We start from the raw sequence: 12,274 nt of genomic DNA on the forward strand, positions 1-12,274 counted from the left end.
AAGGCAGCATATCATTTTCATACAAGTCTACAATGGGCTGAATGTACTTAATTTCAAGTAGGAAACAGATTTTCTTTATCTACTGGCAGCAGCCATTCCAGTGGTTATAAGGCTATTTCACTCTATAGTCTCAGCCAGGGAAACGTCACAGAGAGGAAATATTCACAAAACCAGAAGGAAATCCTGAAGTCGGTCACTGTTGTAATTTATTCATCCTCTATCTGATATCTAACTGATCATATCTGTTTTTTTCCAGTATCACAGCTGTCACCACAAACTTCACATACGGTCATCATCTGCATCAGCAAGCTTGACAACAGCATATTGAAATTTTACAGTAATATTTTAAAGAAATACAGAAATAAAGTTGTGAGATATCAAATCGTAATTAACAAGGTGGACAGTATATGGGTATACAAGTGGGCCATACAAAATGGAGATTCTCAAACAAGTCAAAAGCCAAAACAATGAGGTATGTCATGAAATAAATTACCCTACAAACTTTGAGGAGGATCCCTTCAAAAATCCCTTTGACCACCTGATTGTTGATATACAGTATACTGGCCTTCAGATACAGCTCCTTGTGAGGAATGAAGCTTATCTGCATAAAAACAAGGAAAAAGTATTAAAATATTTTTGTTATTTGCTACTGTGTGAGGCACATTTGATTAGACCACCATGTATCAAAGTTAGAGAACTCCAGAGTCTATGCCTGTGAGTGTTTATGCTAGATGGGAGTATTGTCTAAAAACAATAACTCAAGCTCAGTTAGACTGCACCGTGGCAGGGGGGTGATTCTTCGGTTCCAGACTTCCAGGTGTGAATCTGCTGGACGACAGAGGGATTTAGGAATGTGCTGGAGTTTTCCGCCAAAGAAAATCATATTTCTTTTTCAACCTGAATAAGCATCCCACACTGACCTACTTCTCCACATCCCCATGAGATCTTTTAATTAGTCTGAAATGAAGGGCAAACTGAAGGGGAATCTACACAAAAGACACCCACATGCTGAAGAAGAACACTTCACAGATACCATTACTAGGAAAACAATAACTGGAATTCAGTCTTAAATAGGCTGAAGCCTACAGCTTAGGAATCCCAAAACATAATGAGCAATTTATAAATTAAACAACGAAAAAAGCTCTACTGGAAAAGAAACTAGCCTAAGATGGTTTGCTGGTCTTAGCTCGTCTACCAGAGGGATTTTTTGGTCATAACCAGCTTTGACAACCAGCTTTTACATTTTACAATGTTATCTTGAGCTAGTCATGCAAAACGGCCTCGGCAGAAATTTGGATTGAGGCCATGAAAAGGCAAATGATCTGGAACAGGAGAGACTGAGAGGCTTCTGCACTGAAAATGGCTAAAATGACTAGAATTCAACTCAATGAAAACATCAGGCCCTGACCTCTGTAATTCACATTGGCATGAACCTGTAAGAGTACTTTACTCCAACTCTGCCATGACTAAATAAACTCAATAACAAAAGCGCTTCAAATCAAAAAGACTCTGCTCTCAATGCCAAGCTGGATGTAAGTTCAGGGCCCCTTCATCCAAGCACAAGACACCTATTGTTGAGGCAGAGCCGCCACAAGGCAGGGCAGTCAGTTAATGATGCTGAATGAACAAAAAGGAAAGTATGCTGGATCATCAGATTCTGCCATGGTATACTCAAATACACCTTTAGACCAGAGGCATGGAAATGCAATCAAACTTGAACCACATTATTGCACTACTATGTTACTCTGCCATCTCTTACCTAGTTCTTTGGTCTACGTAAGAAGTACCTGCCTTTCTCCTTCCATTACTGTAATTATATTAGACCTCCTACTTTCGTTCCATCAAATTAGATTCTTTGAGAAAATTGACGAGTTAAAATCTCACCAGACATGATCTGCTCACTAAAGCCTTTCACAGCAAGCATGCTTTTAGTCCAGCTCATGAGCTGTTACTAAAAATCAAACTTCTCAAAATCATCATGAGAGAGGCTTAATACAACAAGAAAGAAAATGTGAAACAGTGGCATAGAAACCATACCCAACTCTTTCACATGTAAATCTAAAGAAAAGATTAAATTCTGTGCTAGTGTAAAAACACAACAAATTACAGATTAGAGATGTTACAAGTTAGTGAAAATTTGTTTATAATTGTGTTATTGAAGTTCCTGCTTATAGGCTCGAGGCTCTAAGTGGTATAGGCAAAAGGAGTAAGAGGAAAGAAATAAAGGAGACTGCATGACAGCTGATGTCATGTCTCAATCAGCTCCCGAGCTTGTGAATCAGTATATCGTGTACATGAATTCGGGCACTAGTAAGGACCCGGGCTCACTACACATTGGGACACTTATGACTATTTCAGGTGACATGACAACGTCCTCATTGTAGGCTACAACATCACTACTGGTAAAAAGAACGTTATTTTAACATTATTCTAACATTCTCCTATAACGTTATTTTAATGTTCCACTAAAATTATTCTAACATTCTCCTAATGTTATTTTAACATTCCCCTAACCACCCTGCAACTTTGTGGGAACATTATTTTATGGTTGCAAAATAATAACTTAAAAATAACTATTAGGGAATGTTCTGTATAAGTTATTTTTAGTTTACTTAAAAATAACCTGCCTGCAACGTTCTGGGAACGTTATTTTATGGTTGCAAAAAATAAAACTTAAAAAGAACATTATTATTTGGTTCTCAAAAAATAACCAAACCTAATGTTTCCCTAAAATCATTTTAACTTTCTTCTAATATTATTCTAACGTTCTTCTAATGTTCTTCTAACGTTATTTTAACGTTCCTTTAACATTATTCTAATGTTCCCCTAACATTTTTTCTAACGTTCTCCTAACGTTATTCAAACGTTCTCCTAACGTTATTCAAACGGTTTCCTAACGTTATTTTAACGTTATTCTAACGTTCTCCTAACATTATTTTAATGTTCTCCTAACGTTATTATAATGTTCTCCTAACGTTACTTTTACGTTATTCTAACGTTCCCCTAACGTTATTCAAACGGTCTCTTAACGTTGTTTTAACGTTATTCTAACGTTCCCCTAATGTTATTCTAACGTTCTCCTAGCGTTATTCAAACGGTCTCTTAACATTATTCTAACGTTCTCCTAACATTATTTTAACGTTCCCCTAACGTCATTTTAACATTCGCCTAACGTCAATCTAACGTTCTCCTAACATTATTTTAATGTTCTCCTAACGTTATTATAATGTTCTCCTAACGTTACTTTTACGTTATTCTAACGTTCCCCTAACGTTATTCAAACGGTCTCTTAACGTTATTTTAACATTATTCTAACGTTCTCCTAACATTATTTTAACGTTCCCCTAATGTTATTCTAACGTTCTCCTAACGTTATTCAAACGGTCTCTTAACGTTATTCTAACGTTCTCCTAACATTATTTTAACGTTCCCCTAACGTCATTTTAACATTCGCCTAACGTCAATCTAACGTCCCCCTAACGTTATTCTAACGTTCCCCCTAACGTTATTCTAACGTTCCCCCTAACATTATTCAAACGGTATTCAAATGGTCTCTTAACGTTAGGGGAACGTTATTCTAACATTCTCCTAACATTATTTTAACGTTCCCCTAACGTTATTCAAATGGTCTCTTAACGTTATTTTAACGTTATTCTAACGTTCTCCTAACGTTATTATAATGTTCTCCTAACGTTATTCTAACGTTCCCCTAACGTTATTATAATGTTCTCCTAACGTTATTCTAACGTTCCCCTAACGTTATTCAAATGGTATTCAAACGGTCTCAAAGTTATTTTAACATTATTCTAACGTTCCCCTAACGTTATTTTAACATTCCCCTAATGTTATTCTAACGGTCTCTTAACGTTATTTTAACGTTATTTTAACGTTCTCCTAACATTATTTTAACGTTCCCCTAACGTTATTCTAACGTTCTCCTAACGTTATTCAAACGGTCTCTTAACATTATTTTAATGTTATTCTAACGTTCCCCTAACGTTATTCTAACGTTCTCCTAACGTTATTTTAACATTCCCCTAATGTTATTCTAACGGTCTCCTAACGTTATTCAAACGGTCTCTTAACGTTATTCTAACGTTCTCCTAACATCATTTTAACATTCCCTTAACGTCATTTTAACGTTCGCCTAACGTCAATCTAACGTTCGCCTAACGTCAATCTAACGTTCTCCTAACATTATTTTAATGTTCTCCTAACGATATTATGTTCTCCTAACGTTATTTTAACATTACTCTAACGTTCCCCTAACGTTATTTTAACGTTCCCCTAACGTTATTCTAACGTTCTCCTAACATTATTCAAACGGTCTCTTAACGTTATTTTAACATTATTCTAACGTTCTCCTAATGTTATTCAAACGGTCTCAACGTTATTTTAACATTATTCTAACGTTCTCCTAACATTATTTTAACGTTCCCCTAACGTTATTCTAACGTTCTAATAACGTTATTCAAACGGTCTCTTAACGTTATTTTAACGTCATTCTAACGTTCTCCTAACATTATTTTAACGTTCCCCTAACGTCATTTTAACGTTCGCCTAACGTCAATCTAACGTTCTCCTAACATTATTTTAATGTTCTCCTAACGTTACTTTTACGTTATTCTAACATTCCCCTAACGTTATTCAAACGGTCTCTTAACGTTATTTTAACGTTATTCAAACGGTCTCTTAACGTTATTCTAACGTTCCCCCTAACGTTATTCTAACGTTCTCCTAACGTTATTCAAATGGTCTCTTAACGTTAGGGGAACGTCATTCTAACATTCTCCTAACATTATTTTAACGTTCCCCTAACGTTATTTTAACATTCCACTAATGTTATTCTAACGGTCTCCTAACATTATTTTAACGTTCTCCTAAAGTTATTTTAACGTTCCCCTAATGTTATTCTAAATAATAACATTTATTAATATAATTATTATAATTATTATTACAAGTTGGTGGCATCGACACATACCCATATTCCTTCCACAAACCCTACACAGGGAACAGTGGTCTACAAAGAAAATACTTCGTCCACTTGGAATTATAAGGTTCTATCGGCGTTCTGAGCGGTTTTTGTGTTCAATATAGCAAAAACTATATGGGGAACAAGTTTCTTTCAAACATGAAAATGACAGGGACCCTAAATGTATTCTAAATGTACAATATCAAAATCCTCTCAAATTTGTAAATAGGGAATTTTGGAACGGGTCAAACGCAGATAGAACCTTCTAATTCTAAAAAAAAAAAAACACTTTTCGCTTGGAATTATAAGGTTCTATCTGCCAAAAAATTAATTGAAGCAATAATTTTCAAGAAACACAAACAGTTTGCTTATAATTTGTTTTAAAACACAAAATTAGTGTTGTAACAATTTGTGCATGAGAAAGTTAAATTTAATGGTTTTTATGACATTTATTTCGTATTTTAAATGAATAGTTTTTTCTTGTTCAAGTTAAGCATAAAAGGCAGTGCTAAATCTTTTGTCCAGTGCAGATGTTAAATTTAGGAAGGAATATGATGGGTAATTTAATACATTATTGCAGGAACCATTTAGGCCTAAGTTTAATTTTCCTTTTGTTTAGACAGAAAGCAGCTACTGTAATACATCTAAGCAGGGCTTTATTCCACAGAAAGTGGGACATGTAAAATGGCTTTCTCTCTAGACATGAGTATGGCTGAAATAACATGCAAACGTTTCTTGTTGTAATTAAGACCCCATCAATTAAAAGATTGACTATTTGACCTTTAAGGCTTAATATCTCGAACTGTTCGTTAGCTTGATGTGCTCTTAGTAATAATGATTAAACATCTTTTTACAGCCGACTCTCAAAATCTTCTCATCGATTTACATTGTTTAAACTTTCAATAAGTCAGCCGTTTACTTACATTGTGTTAAACAAGTGCAATTTAATCACAATAAACACCGTTTTTCCCTGAGGTACTTAGACTTGAAAGGAACCGCATCGCCGCTTTCCGACATTTTCGAATATGAAGAATCCTCTCCTGTGGCCTCACGGGATAGCACAGCGTCCATCGTATGCCTACTACAGAATTCGGGCGGAAGCAGTAGGTCATCCGGGTACTTCTCGCCTACTGTTTTTCAAATACTATGAATTCGGAAATACTACTCGCCTCGCATACTGTTTTTCGCATACTATATAGTAGGGAAGTATGTGATTTCGGACGCAGCCATGTTATCTGGGTGCCCCTTATATACTTGTGGGTCACATTGTTATGATGTCATGGGCTGTCGTCGGTCAATATGATATTGCCGAGATTGGATATGTGTTTCAGACACCGGCTCCCGCGGAGGCGGTTCCCCTAGCGTTCAGACGTAGCTTGAGTTCCCTTTCGAAAGGGAACAATGATTTCAACACAATCTATGTTTTTTTAAAATATGAAATTTATTCACAGACATTAAGAAATGAATAAACAATAGTAGTTTTACCAGATACAGAAAAAAAACTTTGAAAAAGGTTTGAATAACTTTATAATGGTCATAGAAAGTCCTAATTTTCTATTTACAAAATATTATGTTTTCCTTTTCTTTTGAATTTTGGAGTGAAATGTGAACCCAGATGTTCTGCATATAGGCTTCATGAAATTCTCTCTTATATCATAGTGTAAAGTTCAGTTTAGTTTCTTTTTCATTATCATGCACTTTTAGTTTAGATCTTTGTTTCCTGTGTTTCCTTTTTGTTCTATGGTTCCTTATGTTCCATGTTTTCATTTGTTGTCATAGGGACTCATTGTTTAATTGATTTGATTCACCTGCTCCTTGTTTAGCTATTTGGTTTCTGTGTATTTATAGACCTTAGTTTTAGCCTGTTCACATCTATGTTTAGTTGGCTGTTATTCTCCTGCAGTTTTGGATATGGGCTACTCCTGTGCTCTTGTGTGTTTTTGTTTCATCAAGTGTTGTTAATAAATGTGACTGCTGTGTTTAGATCCTGCCTCTACTCTTCCTTTGCTGCAAGCCTGCAACCAACCATGACACACAGAAGCGTGATACTGGACTCAATGTCAAGTTTACTAACACAGGTTCATCATAAGTCCAGAATTAAATTAAAATGGAAAAGTAAATGATGTGTAAATATGAAGCCCTCTGCTTCCATTTATATAAATCACTAAGGTTACACACAGAACCATTTCCCAACAACAGACTGCAGAAAGGAAAGGAAACAGTAAGTTCAGAGTGTCCATAAAAATCTGTCATGAAATAAAAACAAGCCCACAAGGTGCACCAAGATGGACTTTACAGCAGTTCCAGTGAGTCATCTATTGTCTGGATGGGAGAGATATGTGATACAACTGTCTCAACAACATGATGTCACAACAGTCAAGAGTGCAAAACTTTCCCGTATGAGAGAAACAGCAGAATGATCACGAGTTGTATTTCAGTAACTAAACTATTCAACAAGACACATTGTCATTGTCAAAATCTGCATTCATATGGAGATAACGATTTTAGCTAGTCTAATAGTTGATACGAACTGTGTATTTTTCAAGTAGATATCTACGATGCATTTTAACTCAATTGCATTCACTAAAGACTTCAGTCTTGAACTTCAAACTTGTAAGATAACTTGAAGTTTATTGATGTAAGTAGATTAAAAGTTTTCAAAGAAAATGTTCCTGATTCAGTTATGGTCCATTTGTTGGATAAATAGGCTATCCAGAATTTGGTTAAGCCATTTTGAAATATTAAGAATTCAGCCTTCTGCAGGCCAGATTTCATATATCAGATTTCAACAGTCCGTATTTCCTTCAATATGAACTTCAGAGGATTCTAAACTGATACCAGATTTTCATGGATTTAAATAGAATTATTCACCAAGGTTCCAGCTTTTAACTCCTAGCAACCCAAAGGTCTCTGCTTGTTGTAATTTGTATGTTTCATCATGGGTTACCTGTCTGTTTTCCCTAGTTAGTCTCCTTGATTACAGATTACGTTCACTTGTGTTCCCTTGTTATCCCTTGTTTAAGCGCATATGTATAATCCCTGTTCTGATTGGCTCTTTTGTCCGTTATTGTCAATGTATACTCTATTGGATTCTATTTAAGATTCTATTTCTGCCGCTCCTTCATTATGTGTTCATTACAGCCACCTTTGCTGACAGAATAACGGACCCTCTATAAGAGTAACAAAAAGAACAAAAAGCAGCGTGTCTCCTCCTCCTCCCCGAACAGAGGAATTTGCTGGAGTATTTGGACTGGGTCCTCCAGCAAGGAGGGTTTTCCATCACAGCCTGCGACCCAGAGCCCAGCCAGCCATCACCCTGCTACATGGAGCGTATGCCAGAGCTTACCGCAGATGGAGGGATTAAGCCTGCCGCGATGCACGAGCCAGAGCCAAACAAGAGGACTGAGCCAGCCATCGCCCCAGAGCCCGAGCCCTACTGTCTGTCTGACCAGATGTATGATCCGGCTACATCGTCCGGCAGCGTGGGACTTCTCGTGGAGTTCAAGGGGATGGAAGGAGCTCTGTGCCCTCGCTGGTCCCATCCAGCATGAAGTCTCCTGTGTCTCCTGAGTTCCTTCTCGTCCAAACTCAGGCAGTCCTTCAGCCCTGCCTCTGCTGGTTTCTTTCAGCCCCTCGGCTCCTCTTCTGATGCCACTCCATTGTGTAGATCAGCCTCGAACCCTCAGTTCTCCAGTGTCGCCCAGGCAAGTGGATCCCCCGGCTCTGCCTCCAGCCGCTGATCCAATCACTTCACCACGGTCCGTCAACCTGTCGGCTTCACCTTGGCACCTCCCTCAGCTCCAACAGATACCATTGTCCTTACGGCTCCACCTGGCTCCCTCATCCCCCTGGCCATGCCTTGGTCAGACGTCACCCTGCCTGCACCATGGACTTATTACCCGTCCACTGCGCTCCGTCTCTCCACCCCTTGGGCTTCGCCTTCCCTCCATCTCTTCAGTCCCACCAGGTCTGCCTAAGTCCTCAGGCATCTTGGCTCCACCTCAGACGCTTGTCGCTGCAGCTCCGCCTCGGCCTCCAGGACCATTGGTGTCGCCTGGTCCCATCTGCTCGCCGTCTGCGCCCAGGGCTCCTCTGCCGTCGTCTTCGTCTACATCAGTCGTCCCCCAGGTGTCATCAGGCAAGTCTCCACCATGGCTCCTCCCTCCGTTGACTCCGCCTTTGGCTATCATCCTGTCTGCTCTCTGGGTCCCCGCCTGGTTCTCCTGCTCCTGGCTCCTCCCTGGCTCCTCCTTTTCTCCACTCCCCCATGGATACTCCCTGTTATGTTTAGTTCTTTTGTACATTATTGTCGATGTATACACTATTGGATCCTATTAAAGTCTGTTTTTTCCCGCTACTCCTTCATTGTGTACTCATTACAGCCACTGTTTCTAACACTTGTATTCAGTTATTCCCCATTTGAGCAGGAAAAAAAACATAAAAACACAACAGGTCAATGTCTATTCCATTTGTAGAAAGAGAGTGGGATGGAAAAGGAATTTGGAAAGAACTTAAGCGCACATACAGCAGGGGGGAATTATATTTCCCAAAATATAATGAGGGAAATATCACAAATAGACAAAGAAAGAGGGTGTGCATTCATCTGGCTGTGATAAAAACACAGTGTCAGTGAAAGACTTCATAAGAGCTGGACCAACATCTGGTTTCGACATGCTCTCCCCCTGCAGACGAACTCTGAGGAATGGGCTGGAGTTGCTCTCTGAGGAAAGGAGGAAGGAGTGGGTAGGAGTATAACAGCTGGATTGCATACTGTGACACAATATGTGTATGGTTTATGCATTTCAGACTCAACAGTAAATATACTGTTTTATATTTGCTATTGTCAGAATAAATAAAATATGGGGGCTGATGTTTTAAAACAATCTCAGAAAAATGTCTGTGCAAAATGTTTAATTCTGTGTTGCATTATAACCTTTGTTTGCATGTAAACCATGCAGGTACTGATTCAAGTATTTATTCTGTATGTATTTTTTCTTTAATCAAAATTGATATATTTTTTAATCAAATTATTTCAATGAAATAAATTGTTCTGCCTTGGAAACTACTTTCTTTTTTGATTGACAGAATGTCCCAGAAATAATGGTCAATCAATATTGTTTTTTTCCTTGACTGATTCTTAAACGTTTACATTTGGTCACCCTCATTCTTAGTGTGCATAAAAATAAGGTTTGCAAAGACATAAATTTTGTTTAATTTTTTACATGTACATCCAATATCTGTTGAAGATTAGCCTGGTGTTATTTGTCTGATCATTTGAATTTTATTTCCATTGTATCCAGTGACCGTATAAGATTCCATGTCATAGCATGCAGCAGACAAAGAAATTACTCTCTTTTTCTTTCTTAGTACCTTTTAATATATCGTCCAGGGCTGGATGTCTGGAGCACACATGTATCCACTTATGCTCTGCTTCCTGCACTCCACTCACCTTACTTTGGGCTTAGTTCTGGAGGCAGGGCCAATGAAAACACCCATTGTTTTCTTTGGAGGTGAAAGCATTGAAGAGGGAATCGCTGAACAGAAGTGCAACATATTGACCATGGAGGTACACAGAAATATGTGAACGCAGAGAAGGCAATGAGAAAAAGGAGATAAAGAAGACTCATTACTACCAGCTTGGACAAATGCTTAGAATTCGAGGATTGCATTACATTGGTGACACTGATATTGTAATGAATGACAAAAATATATGCTTATTATCATTAACCAGACTCGCAGGAGATATGCATTCCAAAATAATCCATTACGACCAAAAACACAACTGCCTTCACATGCTCACACACACAATGGTGAATACAGGTAACAGAAGAGAAGACCTCAATGATTGGTGTACCAACCATTATTATTGGCACAGTTTTTTTTCCAAAAACCTGTATTTATTTGTTCTAACTGGTGCTGCAGTTCTCAATCAGAGAGTGAAAAGTGGCGGTCAACAACAAGTGTCATGAGATAAAAGTGCAACACAAGCCTGAATTCCACATCCAGTCAAAGCCAAGCATCTAGAAAGGAATTTGGAATTAATGATCTGGAATCATGCACTGCCATTATGGCAAGCCATTTTAACATTTATTCCTTAAATTTAACTAGCATATATTTTATGTTAATAGTACTAATAGTTTTTATTCATTTTCATAGTTGTATTCATTACATATATGCAAAAAAAAAAAAAAAAAAAAAAGAGATTCAGTATACTAGTAATTAATCCAGTAGCATCTATCAATTAGTACTTACTATTTTGCTACTAGTCAGTGTCTCAACAGTAACAGCGCTGTACTGGTTATAAATTGCACATTTTTGGCATTGAATTATATTGCAATTTGTGGTTTGAATATTAATTGTTTACTTTAGATTAAAGTGTATTCGAATTTCAGTGAATTTTCTTTTTCTTTAGGTATACAAGTAATTATTTCTTAGTTTGGCTACTATTACCTATTCCACATAACTGAATAGTTAATTGTAATGAATAATAATCACTATTGGATTGCTTACTAGTAATTTAAAAATACGTACTATAACATAAACATAAATACTAGTTAGTTTTAAGCAATATGCTTGTTGCCACAATGTGGTTGAATACATGAACTCACGGATTGTGGTCCTCTTATGGTTGAGATTTCGTACAGTGTCCTGCAGTGAATCCAGTCTGTGCTGCAGCGCGGAAGCTTTATTGATCACCAGCGCTGATTCTGTCTGGATCTCCTCAAACATGCTGCTCGCGTGCCGCGACAGATCGGACAGCTGACGGAGGATGTTAATCAAGGTTTGACAATTCACAGCATCCAGGGAAATAAATACATCCCCATTAACTTCTGGTCGTCCTCTGTTTATTCTGCCCAGGCTCCGGGGCTCCACTATTCTCTTATGAAACGGCATATTTCATGGGAAAGATCCAGTTGTTTGTTATATTAGAATTATTCCACTTGTCCTTTATAAGTGTCAATTGTTTTTGTCCAGTCAGGTGTCGTAACCTGTTCTGCAAACATCCTGACATCCCGCCTCATGATTCAAAGGATCCTGCCCTTATTCTTTTGGAAGAGCGCTTTCTTAAACTTTCTTCTGGGCAATCTGTTCTCAGGACAAACTCAAAACACGGAATCTGGAGCATCCGGCGGATCTGGAGTATGAGGTCCTTGTGAATTGCTTTTTCACAATTAAATTTATGAATTAATTTTAAACAGAATTTATTTTTACCAATGAAATGAGGAGAGAGACTCCTACTGATATTTAGGCTAAATTTTGTCTCGGTTGCTTTGGTAAGCCTAGCCTACTCGAATTTGCAGA

At 37.8% G+C, this 12,274-nt stretch overlaps 1 protein-coding gene across 1 annotated transcript in view; it reads right to left on the reverse strand.

Moving 5' to 3' along the window:
• The window catches only part of nhsl1a (NHS-like 1a), a 53,040-nt gene extending 41,021 nt beyond the window's left edge, over positions 1-12,019 (reverse strand). Inside the window, exon 1 of the mRNA XM_051868053.1 lies at positions 11,581-12,019. Coding sequence (XP_051724013.1) covers positions 11,581-11,866 — 286 coding nt within the window. The 5' untranslated portion in view covers positions 11,867-12,019. The remainder of the gene's footprint in view (positions 1-11,580) is intronic.
• Between the last annotated feature and the right edge of the window lie 255 nt (positions 12,020-12,274).

The sequence above is a fragment of the Ctenopharyngodon idella genome, chromosome 17, assembly GCF_019924925.1.
Source record: "Ctenopharyngodon idella isolate HZGC_01 chromosome 17, HZGC01, whole genome shotgun sequence".
NCBI classification, from domain to species: Eukaryota; Metazoa; Chordata; class Actinopteri; order Cypriniformes; family Xenocyprididae; genus Ctenopharyngodon; species Ctenopharyngodon idella.